A 26,468-nucleotide genomic window follows, 5' to 3' on the forward strand; every position below is an offset into this window, starting at 1 on the left:
AGATGTCCCGACCTAGCCAATTTTGTTTGTTGGTAGTTTTTTGTTTTTATTACATGAAGTAAAAGAAATAATAACTCTAGAACAAATGAAACAATAAAGAAAATGAATAGTGGTGGGAGGCGGGGCTGGTGGTTCAGAGGCGGGGATAGTGCTGGGCAGACTTATACGGTCTGTGCCAGAGCCGGTGGTGGGAGGCGGGACTGGTGGTTGGGAGGCAGGGATAGTGCTGGGCAGACTTATACGGTCTGTGCCAGAGCCGGTGGTGGGAGGCGGGACTGGTGGTTGGGAGGCGGAGATAGTGCTGGGCAGACTTATACGGTCTGTGCCAGAACTGGTGGTGGGAGGCGGGGCTGGTGGTTGGGAGGCGGGGATAGTGCTGGGCAGACTTATACGGTCTGTGCCAGAGCCGGTGGTGGGAGGCGGGACTGGTGGTTAGGAGGCGGAGATAGTGCTGGGCAGACTTATACGGTCTGTGCCAGAACTGGTGGTGGGAGGCGGGGCTGGTGGTTGGGAGGCGGGGATAGTGCTGGGCAGACTTATACAGTCTGTGCCCTGAAAAGGACAGGTACAAATCAAGGTAAGGAATACATAAAAAGTAGCACATATGAGTTTATCTTGTCGGGCAGACTGGATGGACCGTGCAGGTCTTTTTCTGCCGTCATCTACTATGTATGTTACTATGTATGTTATGCACAAGTGAAGTAGATTTTACAGAAAAAACATTATGCAAATTGGCTCCTATATCTTGCCAATAATAGCCCAAGAGCTCGATGTATCTCTTTGTTCCTTAAGCTGTAGATGACGGGGTTAAGCATAGGAATGATTATAGCATATAACACCGAAAGCTCTCGATCCTTTTCCAAGGAATAAGTTGAGGTGGGTCGCAAGTACATAAAACCAGCTGATCCAAAGTACAGGCTGACAATGATAAAGTGGGAGGCGCAGGTAGAGAAGGCTTTCCATCGTCCCTTAGCAGACTTGATTTTCAATATTGCAGAAATGATGTAAACGTAAGAAAGGAGTATGAAAAAGAAAGACCCCACCATGATCGACCCAGCAGAAGAGTACAGAGCGATTTCATTGATACGCGTGTCTGCACAGGCCAACTTCAGTACAGGTGGGATATCACAGAAAAAGTGCATAATTTTGTTTGACTCACAGAAGGGTAAGCAGAACGTAGTCATGGTATGCACCAGGGAATTCAGGCATGCGGTGATCCAGGTCACAGTGACAAGCAAGACGCACAACCTCCGGCTCACGATGACGGAATAATGCAAAGGTTTACAGATGGCCACGTAGCGGTCGTAAGCCATTACTGTCAGCAGGAGACATTCAGCACCACCCAGAGTTATAAAACAGTACAGCTGAGCAACACACCCAAAGAAAGAGATAGTTTTCACTTCAATCAGGAAGTTTACCAGCATTTTAGGTACAGTGGTAGATATTAAACCAAGGTCTAGGAAGGAAAGGTTGCAGAGAAAGAAGTACATGGGAGAGTTAAAGCACGAGAACAGGATAGTAATTATTATTATTAACATATTCCCCAGCAATGCGATCAGGTAAATAATCAGAATCACCCCAAAAAGAATTATCTCTGTCTCATGGGAAGATGTAAGCCCCAAGAGAATAAATTCTGCCACCATGGTTCGATTTCTTCTCATCATTTTGTAACCTGTAAAGAACAGAAGAAAACAGAAAAACAAAAATAAAAGATAAAATACTGTGAATTAATAAGAGGGGAAGAGAATTTTCAAATTCAGATAACTAATCCATTGTACAGGTAAACTAAAGGTTTTGGGTGTTTCCCCTACTCTGTGTATTCAGCGTGCGTATCCCGATAGGGGTGGTGATGAATATGTGGATTCTCTGGTCAATGCTGGCTCCATACGGATCGGGAAAACAAACACAGTAGGGATTTCCAAAGAAATGAGGAAAGGGAATCTGGCTCACAAAAGTGTCCTTTATTAAGACGGAAGCACATCGATCTCAGATCTCCAAATGTGTACGGAGTCAACACGAGCTGTATTTCACTGTTACTGCCCGCGTCAATAGCCCATAACATCTGAAACAATACAATAAATGGTTTTCTCTACTGCAGTTTGAGTTTATCACAAGTTGTGCTTCCTACGGTAGGCGTAACATGAGAATTATTTAAAGTTGATTTTTTTGTAAGTCTTCTCTACAGAAGTCAACTACTGGAGGCCATTTTATAAAGCTGCTTTGATATCTGGGCTTAGCATGCAACGTGACATGTTTTTAAATATTTTTGTATTTGCTGAATATGTGCTACCATTTCCATTATCATGTATTAATAGCAAAAATATAACACAGCAACACTTATCACCATCTATTTAGGAATTGCTAAGTTCTCACGCATGAAATACGGCATTATATACTTACATAAGTACATAAGTATTGCCATACTGGGAAAGACCAAAGGTCCATCGAGCCCAGTATCCTGTTTCCAACAGTGGCCAATCCAGGTCACAAATACCCGGCAAAGATCCCAAAAATGTACAAAACATTTTATACTGCTTATCCCAGAAATAGTGGATTTTCCCCAAGTCCATTTAATAATGGTCTATGGACTTTTCCTTTAGCAAGCCATCCAAACCTTTTTTTAAACTCCGCTAAGCTAACTGCCTTTACCACATTCTCTGGCAACGAATTCCAGAGTTTAATTACACGTTGAGTAAAGAAAGTTTTTCTCAGATTCATTTTAATTTTACTACATTGTAGCTTCATCGCATGCACTCTAGTCCTAGTATTTTTGGAAAGCGTGAACAGATGCTTCACATCTACCCGTTCAACTCCACTCATTATTTTATAGACCTCTATCAAATAATGAGTGGAGTTGAACGGGTAGATGAAGCTACAATGTAGTAAATTTAAAGTGAATGCAATTTAAAACGAATGCAAATGCGTTAACTCAATATGACCTCCATGCTCATTCCCCTTCCATGTTACAACCCCTCCAAAAATATTTCTACAAAAAAAATAATAATAACACACACTTACCCTGGATTCTATATATGGCACATGGGTTTGTCCAAATTTGAGCGTGCACCTGAGATGCACGTGCAAATTAATTGAATAACGAGCTCTAAACTATAAATGAGTGTAAATAAACAGTTAGTGATGTTTGTTGACACCTATTAGCCTTTGCGCATACATCTGGCTGCGTGCTATTCTATAAGGTGGGGTACCTATCTCCCCTAGCGCATGGCCACGAGAAGGGCATGTCAGGGGCATTCCAAAAATCTGAACGCGTAGTTATGGAATACTGGGCACCTGCGTTTATACCAGGTTTCAGCAGACATAAGTCTGGAGTCCAAAATTAGGGCATGGGACTCGACTATAAATATTCTTCTGTAAAGAGTGGGCGCCCTTTAGAGAATAGCGTTTAGCACATGGACAAGAAAAACATCAGAATGTGGTGTGAAATACCCTCACGTAAATATTCTAATGCTTTCTTTACTGTTTGTGAAAGGAGCCCAAAGTGACATTATTGTACAAAGTATCACTACCGACAGTGGCGATCCTAGGTCGGCTGCCACCCGGGGTGGATCGCCGCTGCGCACACACCCCCCCCAGGTGCAGCGGCATCTGTCACCCCAGGGTGCAGCATGACACCCTCCCCAGCGCAATAACACCCCCCTCCCCGGCGCATCAAGCCCCCCCGGGTGCATTCTTGGCTGCTGGAGGGTGCAGAGAGCAGCCGTGCACCTGTCGGCTCCACTGGCTCCTTCTGCCCCGGAACAGGAAGTAACCTGTTCCGGGGCAGAGGGAGCAGGGAACCAGCGGAGCCGACAGGAGTGTGGCTGCTCTCTGCACCCTCCAGCGGCGTGCACCAGGGGCGGACCGCCCCTACCGCCCCGCCCTTGCTATGCCACTGACTACTGATTAGTTTGCACTGGAATGTGAAGAAGACCATAGTATGTATAGAAACTGAATGGGCTTCTTTGCATTCTACGCTAATCGGTAGTCATTTCAGATGTGTAGACTAATCACAACATGAGGTAGACTGGAATCTTCAGCCTGTTGCATGGAGGCACATCTTATTCTTTCCAGCTAACTCAAGCACCTCTCCTTCCAATTCCTGCTTCCACAGCAGACACTCTTCAGCCTGTTGCATGGAGATGTTTTACTTCTGAGGGCTTGAAAAGTTCTACTGGCACTGTAGAATACGATATAAGCATAATTCAGTACACTTTAACGAGCAGAGAACCACCTATTAGACTCACTTAATTCAAAGTCTTTACTTGTAACATACCTTTGTTTAGATGCACGATTACCTTAGTGGTTTTATAAGATGAAAGTTGTTGCATTTTCTCTCGTACAGAGGTATTTATCAGTATTGTCACGTCATCTGCATACTGGAATATTTTCTGGCCACCCATGACATTTTCTAACCTGTGTAGGCTGGAATATTGATTTCAAATCATTTTTTCTCTCTTCTTCTCAAACCACCAATATATGCCAACTCATCAACGCTTTCAAAGGCACCCTGCACTTTCACAACCACTCTTTGGAACCGCCTCTCAAAATCCCTGAACTTCGCCGTCCCTGGAGCACAATTTGTTTCCCTGCATGACATTGGGTCTACTCTGCATATATTGCAATTAAAGATTGCTTATTTTGGTGTCTGATGGTCTGGTGTGCAAAGATGGAGTGATCCCCTGTGCACAATAATTTATTGAAAGAGTGGAGAGCAAGTAAATAAATATTAATAACAGCTAAAAATAATTAGCGGAGTAAATATCCTTCAGATCACTAAAGCTAGCCAAACATTTATACAAGTTGCATTTGGCAAGTCAAGGAAGACAACACCAACTTCTCTTCCAACGTCTGTCATCTATACTCATTGAATGCATGATCCTTCTCCCAGTTTCTGATCATCATGCTAGCGATGTGCAGCCTTAAAATTTTCACATCACGTTGCTTCCCATAGGGGTCCTTTTAATAACCTGCAATAAAACGGGGCCTGCTCTAGTGTCAGCGTGTGTGTTTGATGCATGCTGAGCAGGAGCATAGCCAAGTTGAGGCATCGGGGGAGCAGAGATCGGATTGCCGATGGTGGTGGTACCTATTCTCCATGCAACAGATCATGTGAAAAATAGGTGCCGGCACCATCAGAAGTCCATTTGGGGAAGCGGTCACTCCCCTGGCGACCCACCTAGCTATGCCTCTGGTGCCGAAGCCCCCTTTTACCACAGCGGGTAAAAGACTGTCTTTTTGTTCAAAAAGAAATGGCTGTGCGGTAAGTGAAAATGTCTTAAACGATAACGTAGTCGTGCATGAATCATAGAACCTCAGTTCTTAAACTCCCAAATCTTCCTGGAAGGAAAAAGGCCTCACAGAGCTCCTAGATCATAAAAAGCTACCAGAGCTGACCAGATCACAACGATCTTCTGTTCATCATTGGCCAGAAAAAAACCTTCCGATGGTTAAATATTTCACGCACGGAGAAGCGGATCTGTGACTGTTCCAAAAGTAGCCCCGCCACCAAGACCCTGAAGCAGCAGCGCGAAACGATGGCCATCCTCAGCTTGGGGCGAGGGAACTAAGTAACTGTGGTCCAACATAGGATCTTCCAGTGCCGATAACAGACAGTGTTGATAAAGAAAGATAAGTTTCTGCACAGCACTACCAATTTCACCTTAATGTATAAATGTAGGCCTGCTTTGTTCTTTTTCAGTGAACACTTTGAGATACACAATGGCGTCATTAAAGTGTTGAAATAAGTATGTAAAAAATTAAACGGTTAAATATTTCACACAATTTTTTAACTATTGGAAAGTTTTTTTTTTCTGGCCAATGATGAGCAGAAGATCGTTGTGATCTGGTCATCTCTGGAAGAGTTTTATGATCTAGGAGCTCTGTGAGGCCTTTTTCCTTCCAGGAAGATTTGGGAGTTTAAGAACTGAGGCTCTACGATTCATGCATGACTACATTATCGTTTTAAGACATTTTCATTTGGTGGAGATTTTTTTTTTTGTGTGTGTTTATAATCCAGCGATTGTATATTTCCACAACCTACTGGTTTTGTGATTGTGAGCGGTAAGTGAACCACTTGCTGCACAGTCGTTTCATAGGAAGGTCTTACCTGCCACCCATTGAGGTGGCAGTAAGGGCTCCAGCGCTAACATGGCAATAACCATGCCCAATTACTGTCAGATAAGCACCGGCACTGCAGAAATAGAAAATATTTTTGTAGCACCTGATATGGCGCAAACTGAGGGTGGGAACTACTCAGGGCTTTTTTTGAGGGGGTACTGAGTACCAGCACCTTTTCCATTGTCTGCTAAAATTGAGCCATGGTCTTCAAGTTTTAATGAAAGAGCTCAGGCTCTACACTCCAATTCTGCCTTGTCATAGATTCTGTGACTGGTTCTAGCTATTGTGGGGTGGGTCCCTCAGCGATCACCCTCGTCTCTGAAGGGTGGCCTAGCATTTGAGTACCGGCACCTTTTTTTGCTGGAAATAATGCACTGGAACTACTGCTAGGCTCCTGCAGTAGCCCAATGGTAGCTCCAGATTGGCGCATGCAACCCTTTCATAAAAGGGTCCCATAGCGTTTATTGCTTCATGTTACTTCCCATAGTGTTGCTTTTCTGTTTTTTTTTTTCCTTCAAATAATATGATTGCTGTGTTCACTTTTTCAGAAAGAATGTGTCCTTTTTCAAGAGTTCTCCCTCTTTTGAAAGTACGTAAGCATCGCCATGCTGGGACAGACCAAGGGTCCATCGAGCCCAGCGGCCAAAAGAACAAACAATTTGTCCCACCCATCCTAGAAATACCGCAGTATTCCCTCGTCCATTCAATAACATTCTATGGCTTTTTCCTCCAGGAAGCCGTCCAACCCTTTTTTTGAAGTCCGCTAAGTCAACCGCCTTAACCACCTTTTCCGGCAGCAAATTCCAGAGTTTAACTACGCGTTGAGTGAAGAGAAATTTCCTCCGATTCGTTTTAAATTTATCACACTGCAGCTTCATCGCATATGTTCTTTTTTGCAAATAGTATGTACTATTTGAGAACAGTGCGACATCTTTTGTTGACGTCTCCCATGTCACTTCAAATAAATGAATATCCCTAGTCCTAAGCAGTATATTAACAATGCCAACTCTGTAAGTAATGATGCTTTATTATCTCTTATGAACATGGTTTTTACAGTGTTGTGTACACTAAAGCTATTTATACCCCACTTATCCCCACAGACATGCAGGCTCAATGTGGCTTACATAAACCGGAGAGAGAGAGAGAGAGAACTCCGGGTGATATCAGATACAAATGAGAATAGTAGAGTAGAAGGGCAAGAAAGAAAGGATACTTTACATAGAACAGTACATAACAATAGGACTAAACAGGATCCAAGTATGCCAGCTGGCAGTGGCTATAGTCCTACATTGTTCCCGGAGAAATGCTTTGGCAAACAGATGCGTTTTTAGTGCCTTGCGAAAGATAAGGTAGTCTCTCAGACTGGTGATGTCTCTAGGAAGTGCATTCCATAGTTGCGCACTGATGAAGGGGAAGCTTGACGCCTGAATAGATCCGTGCTTACAGCCTACTATTCTTCCAACTATTCTCGTTGCTCTTCGAACACATATCTCCACCTATTCAATGCCGACCACATCTATGTCTTTCAGAAAAGGTGCACCTTACAGCCCTAGCAACAGAAGGAAAGCACAGAAGGACCTCCGACACTTGGAATAAGCAAGAGTTACTTAATTAATAGACCCGACACGGGCCATGTTTTGGCATGTCTACGCCTGTGTTAGGGGTCAATACTGATAAAAAAGCTCTTGATGAATATACACAATTATCTATTTATTTATTTGTTGCATTTGTACCCCATGTTTTCCCACCTATTTGCAGGCTCAATGTGGCTTACATAGTACCGTCAAAGGCGTTTGCCCTGGCGGTTGATAACAAGTACAAGGTTGAAATGTGATCGTATGATCGTATTGAATAATTTGCTCAAAAAAATCATGTATATGCTGGCCTATATAGGTGTATGTTCTGAAATAGCAACATACATGTGTATATGCCAGAACATGTCAACCATTTTAGAAATAGTCACAGAGTCCAGTATTCCTTCCCAGTTTCACTTTCAGGGGGAAACAAAACAACTGGGGATTAGGGGGTGACCCTCTCCCCCCCCCCCAATTCTCGGTGAAGTGTGTTGCTCAACAGCAAACCTCCCAGGCAGCAGGTGTAAATTCAGACGTCAATCTGTGAGGATATAGACATACATTCCCATTCTGAAATGGGGAACAAACATTTATTTTTTAGGCCTTCCCTACTCGCAACCATCACATGCCCTCTTGCCAGATATATGTAGACCCATGTATATCCTGGCTTGGTAAAACATAAATACCACTTATAAAAGAATCATCTTAATATATGTCTGCAACAGGCCCGTTTCAGGAGCAAAAGAAACGGGCGCTAGCAAGGTTTTCCTCCCCAACCCCCCCTTCTCCTTCCCTCCCTCCCTACCTACCGATCCCTTCGTCGCCCCCTTCTCCCTCTCTACCTACCTACGGACCCCTTCGTCATTCTGACAGCATCGGCATTGCTCCGCATTCCGCACCTCTTGGACGCACCGAACGCCATTGCTCCGCCCTCGACGTCATGACATTTGACGCGAGGGTGGGGTCCCTTGCTTGGGCGATTTCGGTGGCTTCACCACCATGGTCTTACGAACCGTTCTGGAAGGAAGTGACAGTGACGTCACTGTCCTCAGAACGTTGAGGGTGAGTTTTATTATATAGAATATATATATATATATATATATATAGACGGGATACTGGAAAGGAGATGAAAAGACATTTTTACATAATCATAAATACTAGACAAAGTGTATTATTATGGATATTCATAGGGCAGAAGTGCAAATATTTCAAACAATTTTAGTATGTGCAATATGTATATTAAAAGATTGCTTTAATGACTATGCAAATATATCTTAGTCTTTTATAAACATAAAACTAAAGGAATATGAAGAATCTCTTAGATGCATTCATTTCACATTCAGAATCGTGAAAGGTCCTCTTGATGTTGCTGTTCTTAAGAAGAGAGTTCTTCAAACAAGGTTATCCTGCCTGAATTTGGTCATTTTTTCTTGGAAAATAGTTTTCTGAGTGCCCCGTGCACTTCTTTGTTCCTGAAGCTATAGATCATGGGGTTAAGCATAGGTGTTACAATGCCAAACAGCACAGGAATCACCCGATCTTGGTCCAAGGAATAGGTTGAGGTGGGTCGTATGTACGTGAAGATAGCAGTCCCAAAAAAGAGACCCACGACAGTGAGGTGAGAGGCACAGGTGGAGAAAGCTTTCAGCCTTCCTTCAGTGGACCGGATTTTTATTATTGCAGATATGATATAGATATAAGATAATAGTATAAAAAAGCAGGACCCTACGATGACTGACCCACCCGAAGAGTAGATCATAATTTCGTTTACGGAAGTGTCCGCGCAAGCCAGCTCTAACAAGGGTGGGATATCACAAAAAAAGTGATTTATTTGGTTTGACCCACAGAAAGGTAAGCGGAAAGCAAGCGCAGTATGTATCAAAGAGTTTAGACACGCAAGGCTCCAGCTGGCAGCAGCAAGTAGCATGCACACCGTCCTGTTCATGATGGTGGTATAATGCAAAGGCTTACAGATCGCCACATAGCGGTCATAAGTCATCACTGCCAGAAGAATGCACTCTACGCTACCCAACGCTATAAAGGAATACATCTGAGTGATGCACCCAATGAAAGAGATGGTTTTAACTTGAGCCAAGAAGTTCATTAGCATCTTAGGCACGGTGGTTGACGTGAAACAGATGTCCAGAAAGGAGAGGTTGCGAAGAAAAAAATACATAGGGGTATTAAATATTGGAAATATGCTGACTGTTACTATTATGAGCATGTTACCCGTCAGAGTCATTAAGTAAATAATCAAAAATACCCCAAAGAGAATTAATTCTTGCTCGTGCGAATCTGTAAGTCCCAGGAGGATAAATTCTGTTACCAGTGTTTGATTTCCTTTCACCATTTGAATAATCTGTTAGGAATGAAACAAAAAAAAAAGGCTTGTTAAAGGCATGGAGCTCCATGTCACAGAGAATGTAGAGATTGGAATTGAGACCTAAATATCTGCGGGCGTGCACATATAGGGCCGGGTTCTCTATATAGCGCCCAGATTTGCGCACTCAAATTTGTACATGTGCCCAAGATGCATGTGCAACTCAATTGCTCAATGAGCTCAATGACATCAATAGTTGAGTGCTAACAACCAATTACCGATGTTAATCGGTACTCATTATTATTTACGCACACATCTGGCTGCACGCTATTCTTATATGGCAGCGCACCTTACTCCGATAGCGTGTATCTCAAAAGGGGGGCTTGACCACGGGAGGAGAATGGGAATGTAAAGGGCATTCTGAAAATTTGCGTGTATAGTTACAGAATACTGGGTCAGTGCTCCTCACTTTGGCACCGGTATTTACACCAGGTTTCAGCGGTCACAAGTCTGGCGCCCAGAGTTAAGCATGAGATCCGAGCTTACATGCTATTCTGTAAAGGGCATGTGCCCTTGACAAAATCAGTTCATGCCAATGTTTTCCAGTGCCAAATTTGGAGTGCCATTTACAGAATCCGGCAACTAGTTTCTGGAACATGCAGAGGAAGCAGCCATTTAACAAAAATACAGGTCGAAAAATGGAATGTTTTGAACCCAATAGCTTTCATGTGGAGATGTTGGCACATAGTGATTTCACAACTTCCACCTTAAAATTTACTCAAAATATTTGTTTTTTTCACTTTTTTCACAATATTCTATCATCGTAAAAACAGTTCTTCAATAAGTGGGTCAAAATATTATACAGTTTCATTACCTGGGACTGAACATGATGACGTGAAGGGGCATAATCGAACGGAAACGTCTATCTCCATGGGCGTTTATCTCCGAGAACGGGTCCGTGAAGGGGCAGACCGAAGCATATTTTCGAAAAACATGGACGTTTATCTTTTTTTGAGCTGGGCGTTTTTGTTTTTCAGCGATAATGAAAACTGAAAGCGCCCAGCTCAAAAACGAATAACTCCAAGACATTTATTCATGGGAGGTGCCAGGATTCATAGTGCACTGGTCCCCCTCACATGCCAGGACACCAATCGGGCACCCTAGGGGGCACTTTTACAAAAAAAAAAACAAGGTAAAACAGCTCCCAGGTGCATAGCACCCTTCCCTTGGGTGTTGAGCCCCCCAAATCCCCCTCAAAACCCACTGCCCACAAGTCTACACCATTACTAAAGCCCTAAGGGGTGAAGGGGGGCACCTACATGTGGGTACAGTGGGTTTGGGGGTGGTTTGGAGGGCTCGCATTTACCAGCACAAGTGTAACAGGTGGGGGGGGGGATGGGCCTGGGTCCACCTGCCTGAAGTCCACTGCACCCCCTAATAACTGCTCCAGTGACCTGCATACTGCTGCCAGGGAGGTGGGTATGACATTTGAGGGTGAAAATAAAAAGTTGTGAAACGGCATATTTTGTGGTGGGAGGGGGTTTGTGACCACTGGGGGAGTCAGGGGAGGTCATCCCCGATTCCCTCCAGTGGTCATCTGGTCATTTAGGGCACTTTTTGGGGCCTTATTCGTGGAAAAACAGGGTCCAGGAAAAGTGCCCTAAATTCTCGCTAAAAACGCATATTTTTTTCCATTGTCGGCGAAAGGCGCCCATCTCTGATCGCCCGATAACCACACCCCAGTTCCACCTTCACCACGCCTTCAACACGCCCCCATCAACTTTGTCCGCATCCGCGACGGAGTGCAGTTGAAAACATCCAAATTCGGCTTTCGATTATACCGCTTTATTCGTTTTTGTGAGATAAACGTCTATCTCCCGATTTGGGTCACAATATAGGCATTTTTCTATTTCGATTATAAGCAGGTTAGCTATATTTGTGGCATTTGATAAGTTGTAGGGGGCACTGGTGTCTAAGGGGGTCTTTTACAGAGGCTTGCTAGTGCTTTTAGTGTGCGCGCTCAAGATTACCATGTGCAAAACGCTAGATATGACCATAGGAATATATGGGCGTCTCTTAACGTTTAATATATGCTTATTTTTAATATGCGCTAAAAACGCTAGTGCATTTTTGTAAAAGGACGCCTAAATGCATTCTGTCAGTGAATCTCATATACAAATCTCTTATATTTGCGTTTTTCAGTCATCCCTTTGATGCAGAAGTAATTGTCTTGGAGTACAACATTAAGGTTTTCTCAAATATGTAGACACAAGGGTAGATATTCAACTGCTGGTGGTCAGCGGTTTTTTTGTCCACCACTGACTTATGCCTGGATATTCAATGCTGAGCAATGTCCGGGGACCGGCATTGAATATCCGGCATGCACAGCCAGATGAAACCTAGCAAGTTATCTGCAACATTCAGCACTTAGCTTGCTTAGGTGAGCTACATAAAGATAAACTTGTGTTTTATCCAATCCTATTGATATGGTTACCTTGGCTGATTAAGTGCTGAATATCGGCACTTAACCACCTAAATGCCGATTCCACCCCTGAAATGGCTTGCGTGGTGATAACCCTGCATTAATCTGCCATTGCTGCGTGCTTCCTAGTTACCACTGGGTTAGCGTGGAAGTCCTTATTGCCACCTTAATGGGTAGCAGTAAGGGCTCCCCATCGCATGGTCATGCGGTAAGAGTTCTCTTGCTGCATGGCTATATGTGCCTGAGGTCTTTTTATCTGTTTATTTATTTGCTGCATTTGTACCCCACATTTTCACATCTATTTGCAGGCTCAATGTTGCTTACACTATGTTGCAAAAGGTATAATCATAAACAGAGTAAGAGGTATGGTCTAATTTAACATATTACTGTGTAAGAAATTAGGTAGATAGGTCAGTAGAATTATTTACATAACACAAAATAAAACAGGTAAGATATAATGACCAATAGTGATAATGTGATTAACATAATCAAATTAGAAGGGATTAGTTGGTTTAGATGTAGAATGGAATCAAGTCATTAAGGAGGATTTTTATTGTAAGTCTCTTCGAAAAGGTGCGTCTTCAATAACTTCCGGAAGGTTGTCAAGTCATGCGTTGTTTTTATATCATTCGGTAGTTTATGCCATGATTTTGTGCAGAGGTCTGTGAAGGTAGATGCGTGTAGTGACTTGTATTTGAGTCCTCTACGATTGGGGTAGTGGAGGTTTAAGAAGGTACGTGATGAACTTTTGATGTTTCGTGCAGGGAAGTCAATTAGGTCTGACATGTATGATGGCGCTTCTCCATGGATGAATTTTATGGGTTAAGGTGTTGATTTTAGGGGTTAAGGTGTTGAAATAAAAAGGGCCCTGGCACACAGGAAAAACAGCCCCTGTTGATAGCGCAGGGCCCTTTTACCCACAGCTTGGTAAAAAGGACCCCCTTAGTAATTTAAATAGTTATCAGAAGCAGTTTTGCTAACCCTCTTCTAGAGACTCATGTAGCCAGTTAAGGTTTTTAGGATTACTTCAATAAACATCCATTATATAGATTGCTTATGTGTCTCCATTATTTGCAAATTTATCTCACGCATAGTCATTGTGGTAATCCAAAGAAGAGACAAGAAATGATCTCGAGAATGCAGCAAGTGAGATGGTCTAATTTGCAGATCACACAAAAATTATTCAAAATCATTAAAACAGCCCAGGATTGTGAAGATTCGCAGAAAGTGCGCATGGGATTAGGAAACTAAGTACCTAGACAGTGGATAACATTTAATGTGGACATGCATTAAGATATTCTGGCTGAGGAGCTGCTGGTGGATGGATCAAGTACATAAGTACATAGGATGCTGGGCTTGATGAACCTTTGGTCTGTCCCAGTGTGGCAATACTTGTTTCCAATAGTGGCCAATCCAGGTCACAAATACCTGGCAAGATCCCGAAAAAGTTTAATACTTTTTATGCTGCTTATCCCAGAAATAAGCAGTGGAGTTTCCCCAAGTCAATTTAATAATGGTCTATGGACTTTTCCTTTAGGAAGCCGTCCAGACCTTTTTTAAACCCCGCTAAGCTAACCTTCTGGCAATGAATTCCAGAGTTGAATTACACGTTGAGTGAAGAAAGATTTTCTCCGATTTGTATTAAATTTACTACTTTGTAGCTTCATCGCATGCCCCCTAGTCCTAGTATTTTTGGAAAGAGTAAATAAACAATTCACATTTACCCAATCCACTCTACTCATTATTTTATAGACCTCTATCATATCTCCCCCTCAACTGGAGGCCATTTGGAATGCTCTGCAAACTGTGAAATTTACTGTGATGAAGACATCAACAGAGGTAAAAACCTTGGTGGGGAAATTTGATTCCTTATGTAAAACAGCGGAAATGTTGAAAATTGATTTTGGGGGTCAAGTTAAACAAATTCATTCAGAGGTTAAAAGTCTGCAAGAATTTTAAAATGCTTTGGCGCTAGGCTGGCTGTTCATAGGCAGATTGAGTCTTTGGAAAACAACCTGTGAGTTAAACAGGAATCTAGCGAGCAATATGCAACTTCTACAAACAATTGCACCCCGTCGATTTCATCTTTCCAAAATAATATTCTATTTGAATTGTGAATCTGGAGATGATGTATTGTTGTACAGAAATTAAAAGAAAAACAACACCACACATACGTCAAGTGTGAAACATATACTTTTACTTTGTACACTTACCTGTGTTCACATCTACGGTTGCTTAGATGGATGTCTGAGGATTTAGCTATTCTGTGTAGTGTTTGCTAAGCAATATATTGATTGTCAGCTGGTATTTCAATACACAAGAGATGCATCACAATCCCTGTAGACAACAGACTCAAATCTAGGCATCCAAACTGTTTTCTACTGCCTGTTCCTCTAAATCCCCAAAGAGACAGAAGCATGCTTGCTCATGAAAAAGCATGAATTCGAAAGTTGGTCTGACTTATTGCCAAAGATACTTGTCTACATGCCCTTCCCACAGGCACAATACACAGTTCATAAGTACATAGGTACATAAGTATTGCCATACTGGGAAAGACCAAAGGTCCAGCGAGCCCAGCATCCTGTTTCCAACAGTGGCCAATCCAGGTCACAAATACCCGGCAAGATCCCAAAAAGGTACAAAACATTTTATATTGCTTATCCCAGAAATAGTGGATTTTCCCCAAGTTCATTTAATTACGGTCTATGGACTTTTCCTTTAGGAAGCTGTCCAAACCTTTTTTAAACTCCGCTAAGCTAACTGCCTTTACCACATTCTCTGGCAACGAATTCCAGAGTTTAATTACACGTTGAGTGAAGAAAAATGTTCTCCGATTCGTTTTAAATTTACTACATTGTAGCTTCATCGCATACCCATTAGTCCTAAAGCGTGAACAGACGCTTCACATCTACCCGTTCAACTCCACTCATTATTTTATAGACCTCTATCATATGTCCCCTGAGCTGCCTTTTCTCTAAGCTGAAGAGCCCTAGCCACTCTAGCCTTTCCTCGTAGGCAAGTCGTCCCATCCCCTTTATCATTTTCGTCGTCCTTCTCTGCACCTTTTCTAATTCCACTATATCTTTTTTTAGATGCGGCAACCAGAATTGAACACAATATTTGAGGTGCGGTCGCACCATGGAGTGATACAAAGGCATTATAACATCTTCATTTTTGTTTTCCATTCCTTTTCTAATAATACCTAACATTCTATTTGCTTTCTTAGCTGCAGCAGCACACTGAGCAGAAGGTTTCAACGTATCATCAACGGCCACACCTAGATCCCTTTCTGGGTCCGTGACTCCTAACATGGAACCTTGCATGACGTAGCTCGGGTTCCTCTTTCCCACATGCATCACTTTGCACTTGCTCACATTAAACGTCATCTGCCATTTAGACGCCCAGTCTCGTAAAGTCCTCAGTTGATATACTGATGTCGATTACACCGTTCAAATGTCTTGTTTCAGCACTACCTATTTGCTCATATAAAAGCATAAGAATTTGTATAAAATATTTCTTAGTTATGGCATCTTTTGAACTCTGGGGGATCATTATCTTCAAGTTTCAACTTTCAAGTTTATTACTGTCCCATCCTATGGATGGTCTTCTGGGTGGCTTACAATGTAAAAATAAAGAGAAAAAGCAAGAGGTAGAAAAATAAGCTCCAGACATGACTTTCAGGAGAGGGGGGTAGAACTATAATAATAGATAGGACAGTATGGGAGTGGTAAAAACAAGAGGAGATACCACACAAGTATCTTCGAGATTTTCCCAGGAAGCCACCTGAAATACTTATAAAGTATTAATGGTATGCATCGTTAAAAAGATAGGTCTTCAAGTCTTAAATTTCTTAAGTGATGTCTGTAAGCAAAGACAGACTGGGAGACTGTTTCAAAGTTGAGGGCCTTGACCGCTGAAAATGGCATGCCTAATATGTTCATGAGTTAATCAGTCATCCCCAGTTATCGAGAAGTGATTGTGTTGTGCTGATCTTAGTGTCTGTGCTAGGCAGTAAGGAATGAGGTGGCGGGAGAGAAAAAAATAGGTTGCTCAGCTTGCAAAGTTGTAAAAATAAGTAATAAAAGTTTACAGGTAATACAATGGGTAACAAATAGTCAATGGACTTCCATAAGATATGTGCAAATTAGAAATTAGACGAATTGCAACATTTTGAATATTCTGAAGGCGACGGACATCTCTGACCCAAAGGGCTTTGCAGAGGGAGTTACAGTAATCTATTTGAGAGATGACCAATGAATGATCCAGTATATTAAGCGCAGTTGGGAAGATCAGAGAGCGAATAGATAAGTTGCATCTTGTAAAATGATCGTTTAATGACCTGAGAAAGTTATGGAAGAAATGATAAGTTGGAGTCTATAAGTATCCCAAGGGTATATTCTATAGCAGTGTGCACAGTTTTTAGAAATACCCATGACCCGCCCGTTCCACTTTCATGGCCATGCCCCTTTTTCAGCTCCACGCAATAGAATTAACACATAGCACTTTGTAGAATACACCTATAAAGTTGTGTGCGTAAATTCTAATTTTTATTTATTTATTTATAGCGTTTATATCCCGCATATTCCCACCCAAGGGCAGGCTGTTAATTGCCACTTTACCTGCGCTGATAGGCTTGTTAATCAATTCAGTAGTGCCTTCAACTTAAGGCACCATATGTAGAATTTGTGGGTTTATGCACATTAAATTCTAGGTTAACACACATTAAATTGGCATTGTGCACCTAAGTGAACAGAATTAATACTAATGAATACATATCATCCACCTCTGACTGAAAAAAGAGATTAAGGCAGAAAATATGCCTCCTGAGAAGTATGTTATGCTACGAAAGTGGCCTCTACGGGTCACCAGCACGTTTCCAGTCTATGACAAACAATCGTTGGCTTGAATCCCGTACAACTTCACCTAAGAGTGAAAGAGTAAACTGGTAATTAAAGCACAGGACAAACAACCTGGGAAGAATGGTTCAAATTCTGCATCTCCGTGTGATCTTGAGCAAATTGCCTTAGGTAGAAACTCCCTCCCCCCTATTTATCAAGCCATACTAGCGGCTGCCATGCTCTAATGCCAACACAGCCCATTCACTTTGAATGGGCTGTGTCGGTATTGCCGAGTGGCTTAGTAAACAGGGGAGTTAGATTGTAAACCCTCATGGGACATGGAAATATCTAGTATGTCTGAATATAACTCACCATCTTTGAGTCATTTTTGAAAGGGAAACCCAGATATTTTTCCTGGACTTTTGGGGGGATGTAATGAGAAAAAGAAATGTCCCAAATTGGAATTGGATGACATATCAAAAATTCCACTCTAAATATATTTATTTATTTACTTACTGCATTTGTATCCCAAATTTTCCCACATATTTGCAGGCTCAATGTGGCTTACATTGCTCCGTCGTGGGGTCACCACAATAGAATGGCATATACAGTTATAATTTCATAAGAATATGGGAAACATAGTATATAAAAGTATCATGTATAAAGATATCAATATCGGAACAACAGGTAAACACGGCAATGTACTAATGTTCAAATGATGGATCGTTATGGTATATTCTATTAAAGAGGTGGGTCTTCAAGGATTTCCGAAAGTTGAATTGGCCGTGCATTTTTTTCAAAGCAGTTGGTAGTGCATTCCATAGCTGCGTACCTATGTAGGAGAAGCTGGATGCATGTGTCAATTTATATTTTAGTCATTTGCAGCTGGGGAAGTGGAGATTCAAGAGTGTATGAGATGATTTTTTTTTAGAGTTCCTGGGTGGTAGATCTATGAGGTTTGACATGTAGACCAGAGCATCTCCATGAATAATCTTGTGAATCAGGGTCAGATCTTGAATGTGATTTGTTCTTTGATTGGGAGCCAATGTAGTTTTTCTCTGAGGGGTGTGGCACTTTCATATCTTGTTTTGCCAAATATAAGTCTAGCTGCAGTATATCAAAAACAACACATAACCATCAATTGTTACACATTTTCAGTTACGCTATAAGTTAGAAACATTTTGTAAACTGATAATGATGACATGTCAGAATCAAAATGCAGACAGAAACAAAATACAGTATTAATTCAGTGTTTGTAATGATACAACCAGCCTTAAATGTTGAATATAAATGAAATAAATAAACAAATATTTCTGTGCAGAGAACAGTCATTTCACAAGATCCTCAGATTATTATATTACATTATGGGCCTGATTTACTGAGCCACGCTGTAGGTGCGTGCACTAAAAATTATCCATGTGCTAATGATAGAGATACCCATTATATTCCTATAGGCATGAACGCTAAAAAGTGTTCATGCCTACAGCATGGCTTAGTAAACAGAACCCCATGGTTTTACTGCTAAAGTCCAGGTGGTCATATCTGAACCCAGAATCTTTATGAGCTCAAAAAGTGGGCATTGCTCCACTAGATAACAAGGACCCCCAGTAAGACCAGGGAAATGATCAGGGGGTGGAGTGTGGGATGGTCTGCCGAGGGCGGAGGGATGTGGTTAGTAGGAAGGTTTGCCTCCTGGCAGGGGCTGGTTGACTTGTGTGTGGGGGGGTCACCTTCAGGGGTGCCTCTTGGGAAGGGTTGCATCAGGGGAGTTTGCCTTAGAGGGGATCGGATGCCTAGTGGAGGGTAGAGGGAGATTATATGTCAGGGTCGTAAATGTGGATGGGGATTGGACATTGACATTTACAGCTGCCCTTTTTAACAGGCCTATGTGCCTCAGAGCAGCTATAAATTAAGATGTCTATCTTTTGCCATACACGTGTGAAATGAGGAATCCATGTCTATGTTGTAGATCCACCCAGGGTAGTTCATCTCCCCACCCTACCCACATCCTTTTGGCAACTAAAAGTAGTAAGCCTCACTAGCTTATTTTCGAAAGGGAAGGACACCCATCTTCCGACACAAATCGAAAGATGGGCGTCTTTCTCCCGAGGTCGCCCAAATTGGCATAATCGAAAGACAATTTTTTGCGTCCTCAACTGCTTTCCATCACGGGGACGACCAAAGTTCACGGGGGCATGTTGGCAGTGTACCGAAGGCGGGACAGGGGCGTGGTTAAGAGATGGGTGTCCTCGGCTGATAATGGAAAAAAGAAGGGCGTCCCTGACGAGCATTTGGCCGACTTTACTTGGTCCAATTTTTTTCACAACCAAGCCTCAAAAAGGTGCCCGAACTGACCATATGACCACCGGAGGGAATCGGAGATCACCTCCTCTTACATCCCCAGTGGTCACCAACCCCCTTCCACCCTAAAAATTAAAAAAAAATTAAAAAACATTTTTTCCAGCCTCTATGCCAGTCTCAAATGTCATACCGAGCTCCATCACAGCACTATGCAGGTCCCTGGAGCAGTTTTTAGTGGGTGCAGTGCACTTCAGGCAGACGGACCCAGGCCCTTCCCCCCCCCCACCTGTTACAGTTGTGGTGGTAAATGTACCCACTGTACCCAAATGTAGGTGCCCACCTTCATCCCTAAGGGCTATGGTAGTGGTGTACAGTTATGGGGGCTAAGCATCCAAGGTAAGAGAGCTATGCACCTGGGATCAATTTGTGAAGTCCACTGCCGTGCCTTCTAGGGTGCCCGGTTGGTGTCCTGGCATGTGAGGGGGACCAGTGCACTATGAATGATGGCTCCTCCCACGACCAAAGGGCTTGCATTTGGTCATTTTTGAGATGGGCGTCCTCGGTTTCCATTATGGATGAAAACCAGGGATGACCATCTCTAAGGTCGACCTAAATGTTGAGATTTGGGCGTCCCCGGCCATATTATCGAAATGAAAGATAGACACCCATCTTGTTTCGATAATATGGGTCTCCCCGCCCCTTCGCGGGGGCATCCTCAGAGATAGGCACCCTTAGAGATGGGCATCCCCGTTCGAAAATGCCCCTCCACGTGTAAATGATGTCTATTGAGAAATACCATTTACATGTGGGGATGCTTTTAAAATAAGGAGCTAATTGTCCAGCACTGCCCTCAGAATGCCTTCTTTTATCTCTATATAAGTCCAGATTTGTGAGCATACCCAATTTGCATGCACAATTTGAGTAACAAGCCAAGTAGCACCAATAAGTGGGCACTAACCATCATAAGTACATAAGCCTATGAGTATTGCCATACTGGGACAGACCGAAGGTCCATCATACCCAGCATCATTTAAAGATTAGCACTCAGCCAAATTTGGGTGCCACTGACAGAATCTAGTCATAGTAACATAGTAGATGACAGCAGAAAAAGAGCTGCATGGTCCATCCAGTCTGCCCAACAAGATAAACTCATGTACTTATGTAAGGTAGGGTATACACAAAAAGTAGCACATATAAGTACATAAGTAATGCCACACTGGGAAAAGACCAAGGGTCCATCGAGCCCAGCATCCTGTCCACGACAGCGGCCAATCCAGGCCAAGGGCACCTGGCAAGCTTCCCAAACGTACAAACATTCTATACAATCAAGCCATTGTGACATCACTAATGAGGTTGGCTCTTATTGGTGGAATGAGCCACTATGACATCACGATAGGTTAAATCACTGCTCTATGTAATAAAAGTGAGCCAAGTAGAGGACATAAGTACATAAGTAATGCCACACTGAGAAAAGACCAAGGGTCCATCAAGCCCAGCATCTTGTCCACGACAGCAGCCAATCCAGGCCAAGGGCACCTGGCAAGCTTCCCAAACGTACAAACATTCTATACATGTTATTCCTGGAATTTTGGAGTTTTCCAAGTCCGTTTAGGAGCGGTTTATGGACTTGTCCTTTAGGAAACCGTCCAACCCCTTTTTAAACTCTGCTAAGCTAACCGCCTTCACCACTTTCTCCGGCAACGAATTCCAGAGTTTAATTACACGTTGATTTATACCTGTCCTCTTCAGGGCACAGACCATATAAGTCTGCCCAGCACTATCCACGCCTCCCAACCACCAGCCCCCAAATGCATTATACATCTGGAGTTATATATATAGGGGGTGATTCTATAAAGGTCACCCAAATTTCAGTGCCAAAATGCAGGTTGCTAAGCAGAAATTCTATATCAACAAGCTTTTTGTAGAATAGAGAATAAGTTGATATTTGTATGTCAATATTTAGGTACTAATCATTTATGCCATATAAAAGGCAGTCATAAATTTTAGCATGTAAATACTGCAATTTAGCAGTTAACATAGTATTATATAAGTTATGCACATACATTTAGGACCCATCCATGCACCATGCATCTGTACAAACTCCCCTTGCAATTGTATGCTATATGGGTTGGGTGCTAAGCTTGTAGAATATTGCTTAACACCCAACTGGCACATAGGTTCATGAATGTTACATTCACACACATAAGTGCTAGTTTTAATTAATTTTAGCATGCAAATGATCAAAAAGGACATCATGCAATCTTCATCCATTCCGACCCTCCACTTATACCTTATACGATCACTATACAACTTTGTATTTGTTATCCACCGACTGGGCAAACGCCTTTGACGGTACTGTGTAAGCCACATTGAGCCTGCAAATGGGTGGGGTACAAATGCAATAAATAAATAGCACTTACTTGCATCTGGCATGGAGCTGAATGTATACGTGCTTTCGAATTTTTGGTCTTCCAGGCCTAGAAAACAGAGGTACTGCTCTGGTGTCCCTCCCCCAACTCGACATTTTTTAGGACCATATTTTTTTCTTTGTGAAGCCTTTGATAACCTCTTTTACCTTTTCATTTTTTAAAGTGTAAATGAAAGGGTTAAACAAAGGAGGCAAGGCATTGCTGACCACAGACAACCCTTTGTATAAATCTACGGAAGGGTTGATCATAGGGCTTACTTCAATGAACAGTGCACATCCATAGACTAACGTCACCATAATGAGATGGGACGCACACGTAGAGAAGGCTTTCTGCCTCCCGTCCACTGATGAAATGTGGAGAATTGTGAAGATAATGTAAGTGTAGGACACTAAAGTCAAAAGCAGAGAGGAGGGCAATATAATTAGAGCTAAAATGATGCTAAGTAACTGTACGAAGCGGGTATCAGCACAGGCCAGTTTCAGAATAGCAGCGCTGTCACAAAAATAATGGTCAATGATATTGGTCCCGCAGAAAGGGAATGAAGAGATGATAATTGTAGGGAAAAGAAGAGACAATATGGATCCAACCCAACAGAATACCATAAGTTTAATGCACAGTTGACCTCGCATGATAGTGGCATAGCGTAGTGGGTTACAGATGGCTACATAGCGGTCAAAAGACATGATGCCCAGCAGAAAAAACTCAACAGATGCCAAAAGGAAATAGAAATAGGATTGGGTAATGCAGGAAGAGAAAGAAATTCTTTTATTCTCTGACACAAAGTCTACTAACATCTTTGGAAATATGTTTGATGAATTAAATGCTTCCAGGATGGACAGGTTGCAAAGGAAAAAGTACATTGGGGTATGGAGACGACTGTCCTTGCAGATCAGCACAATCATCAAAAGGTTGCTGACTATTGTGATTAGGTAGATAAGGAAGAACAAGAAGAAAAGGGAAATATGTAATCCACGACTGCCTGGAAAACCCACGAAAATGAATTCCATCACAACTGTTTGGTTACTCATTTACTGGACTGCTTTAGATGTTCTGTTGAAAAGAGATTAAAGGAAGATAATTACTTATAAGAGAAGATAAAACACATTTTATTTTTTGTGAACATACAATATCTCTATAAAAGCTTATCTCCAAATCCTCTAAAACATTAGCTTGGTCTTTAAGAACCAAGGAGAAATTACTCTGATCTTCGTTTAGATGGGTCTGACGCAGAATTACTAGCCTTGAAGCGAAAATGTAGATCATTGGAAAGAGGATGGTGAAAACATACATCCATAAGGAGAAGTGGAAACTCACTAATAAGGAATATAAGAGCACCTTAAAATTAAAAAAGAAAGAATTATTATTCAATGTTAACGGGGAATCAATGGATACTAAGCTGCTTTTTAAGGTTCTTTCCCATCTTAACAACAGGGATAAACTTATATCTTTACTTGATGATAAACAGCCAGCTATTCAATTAGCGATTTATGTTAGTTCTAAAATCGCTAATATTAGAAGCCTTTTTAATCAGACCAACCTTGAATGGGATCCTTTAGATTATTCTTTAAATTTCATTCCACTAGACAAAATCTGGGAAGAGTTTTCCAATATTTATTTATTTATTGCATTTGTATCCCACATTATCCCACCTCTTTGCAGGCTCAATGTGGTTTACAATTCATCATGGGTACTGGAAATAGAAGAGAATATACATTTGGTTTACAGAGGGTTTTGTGTTACAACTCCAGGCTCCGCTCATTCTGCCTCGCCTCACCCTATGCTTGGAACAACCTTCCTGAGCCCATACGCCAAGCCCCCTCCCTGCCCATCTTCAAATCTCTGCTTAAAACCCACCTCTTCATTGCTGCGTTCGGTACCTAACTCTTACCGTTCAGTAAATCCAGGCTGCCCCAATTTGACCGTTCACTTGTCTACTAGATTGTAAGCTCTTTTGAGCAGGGACTGTCCCTCTATGTAAATTGTACAGCGCTGCGTAACCCTAGTAGCGCTTTAGAAATGTTAAGTAGTAGTAGTAGTAGTACATGGTGGTGAATACATGACAGTGTTAAAGCAAAAGACATTATAAGACAATTCTGGAAGTTTTAAGATTGTACAGTTACACATGTTGATCTTTGTGATATATCTTGTCGAAGAGATATTTCTTGGCTTTTAGTGAATACTTTATTTAAGGTACAAATGCAACAAATAAAAATTAAATTAAAAAATTCCACAACTTTGTAGCTTTGCAGGCAAAGCCTGCAGTATGAATAGATTTATAATGAAGTTTCTTACAGCCTGAGTTACTTACAACCGATGTAGGAGAGTAGATCCAACTGCGAAGTTTTACTCTGAGGAAACCTTTGGGTGTTCAGGGACAGAAACAACTAAGCGTGCATTCTTATAACAACTACGTGATTGATAGGTTTTGTATGACTTCCCAGAGAGAATTCTAAAAGTTAACAAGCAGTATTCTCACTGGCAAACGAAACAACTGAGTAAAACAGAGTCTTGCTGTACCTTCTGCATGGTTTCCAGCTCAAGATTTCCTCAGTTGACAGAATTTTTTCATTTTTACCAACCTTTTAAATGAATGGTGACTACAAAGTTCAGGATATAGTTTTCATCTAGGAATAAACATAGAAACAGATATGATCACCAAGCCCCTCTTTTCTGTTGTACATATAAGTACTTCACCCCTATACTGCCCTACTCTCTCAGGTTTTACCTGCCCAAATGTATGACCCTGCATTTTTTTTAGCATTACACATTAGCTGGAAAATTCTAGACGATCAAGTTTTGTTAAATCCCCCCTCACCTTGTCATCGTAAGATGGTCAAACGGGTAGAAAAGTCATAGGGAAAGGAATGGCCAGCAGATTGAAGGAGATGATGATTCCTTTGTATAAGCCCTTGCTGGCCATTCCTCTCCCTCTGCCTTTTCTACTTTTTTGACCACCCTAAGTCATCAGATATGATCACCAAGTCTCTCAGATTTTCCCTACCCAAATGTATGACCATGCATTTTTTTTAGCATTACATATTAGCTTAAATTCCAGACCATCAAGGTTTGTTAAATCCCTCCTCATCTTGTCAATGCCATTCAAGGTGTCTACTCTTGCATATTTTGATTTCATCCATAAAGAGGCAACCCGTATCAAACAGCTCTTCTGCAATATCACTTACAAAAATGTTTAAAAGACCCAGACCAAGGGCCAGTCCCTATGGTACACTTTTCCTCAAGAGTCAATTTCATTTACAGTAGGGTTCTGTTGTCTTCTACTCAACCAGTTTTAACCTAGTCATTACCTTTAAGGACTATACCAAGGGTGTTCAGTTTATTTATAAGGCACTTATGCGAAACCTTGTCAAATTCTTTCCTGATATCTAAGTTTATTGTGTCTAGTGCTCTCCCTCAAGCCAACTCTCTGGCCACCCAGTCCCAAAAATGAACCAGATTCATCTGACAAGATCTACCTCTAGTTAAAGCATGCAGCCATAAATCCTGCAATCCAAAGAATTAACTGACAATGAAACCCAGAATCAATTCTCAATCATCATCTCTAAGTATAAAAACATACTTTGATCTCCATATTCATTCTTTCAAATCATTTCCTCTGCTCTTGATTCACAGTATCCTGGCATTGACTGCTACACTGAGGAATATTCTTAATTTTATAATAATATTACACACCAGTTATGTAGAGAAAGCAAAATACATGTGGAAGAACATTTTCGAAAGTACATCTAAGTTAGAACATTCCAAATAGATGCCCATCTCCCATGTAGTTTGAACCAGAATACAGCCTTAAAATCAAGTTCTCTCTCCATCCCTGGCAGCCATACTCATACACTCTTTGTGACCTACACTGTGGATTTCACACCGACCCGTTCCACCTTGTTGAACCTGGAAGTTGCATCAGAATTGGCAGGATGGGTCAGTGAGAAAGCCCCAGATGGAGAGAAGATTTAAGTTTAAGGTATACTGGGGGAGGAGGGAAGGAATGAGAGAGCTCTGTGGAACTGCTGTTGGGGTAGGGAAGTTAGGGAGAGATGAGCAGAAGAAAGAGATAAGGAAGCTGTAGAAATCATCCACCTGTCTCCCTCCTCAGACTTAGCCACAACCAAAGGTCTCATTGAAGATGTAGGTCTTTAGAATCACTTTGGATTTTGTGAGTAAATGCTTAAGTTGTATGGGCGATGAAAGAAGATTCCATAAGGTGGGTAAAAGAAAAAAAAGGGCAGAGTGTCTAGTTGTTTTAAGACCAGCCAAGGAAGGTGGCAGTATGTAGAGTCAAAATGTAGCAGATGAACGAAGGAAATGAAAGGAGGAGCAAGATGTCACGTCTGTCAGGAATGGTGAGCCCTTAGACCAAAGCCGGAGCTTTGGCAGACAAATCGTCGGGGCTGG

The 26,468-nt window shown here is 41.9% G+C and overlaps 3 protein-coding genes across 4 annotated transcripts; all 3 read right to left on the reverse strand.

Moving 5' to 3' along the window:
* Positions 1-722: 722 nt before the first annotated feature.
* On the reverse strand, positions 723-1,664 carry LOC115457145 (olfactory receptor 5V1-like). Its single transcript, XM_030186568.1, has one exon. The coding sequence runs from the start codon at positions 1,662-1,664 to the stop codon at positions 723-725; it is 942 nt and encodes a 313-aa protein (XP_030042428.1).
* A 7,447-nt stretch (positions 1,665-9,111) lies between these two features.
* LOC115457738 (olfactory receptor 5V1-like) lies at positions 9,112-16,045 on the reverse strand. 2 transcript variants are annotated; one of them, XM_030187304.1, is made up of 2 exons: positions 16,033-16,045; positions 9,112-10,031 (listed from the first exon to the last, which is right to left on the reverse strand). In XM_030187304.1, exons 1-2 carry the CDS (start codon positions 16,043-16,045, stop codon positions 9,112-9,114), a joined length of 933 nt encoding a protein of 310 aa, XP_030043164.1. The 2 variants fall into 2 exon arrangements, with proteins under 2 accessions (XP_030043164.1, XP_030043165.1); XM_030187305.1 differs by lacking the exon at positions 16,033-16,045 and having other exon boundaries at positions 9,112-10,041.
* Positions 16,046-22,159: 6,114 nt separating this feature from the next.
* Positions 22,160-23,089, reverse strand: LOC115457146 (olfactory receptor 6J1-like). Its single transcript, XM_030186569.1, has one exon. The coding sequence runs from the start codon at positions 23,087-23,089 to the stop codon at positions 22,160-22,162; it is 930 nt and encodes a 309-aa protein (XP_030042429.1).
* Between the last annotated feature and the right edge of the window lie 3,379 nt (positions 23,090-26,468).

The sequence above is a fragment of the Microcaecilia unicolor genome, chromosome 14 (genome assembly GCF_901765095.1).
Source record: "Microcaecilia unicolor chromosome 14, aMicUni1.1, whole genome shotgun sequence".
Taxonomy (NCBI): Eukaryota; Metazoa; Chordata; class Amphibia; order Gymnophiona; family Siphonopidae; genus Microcaecilia; species Microcaecilia unicolor.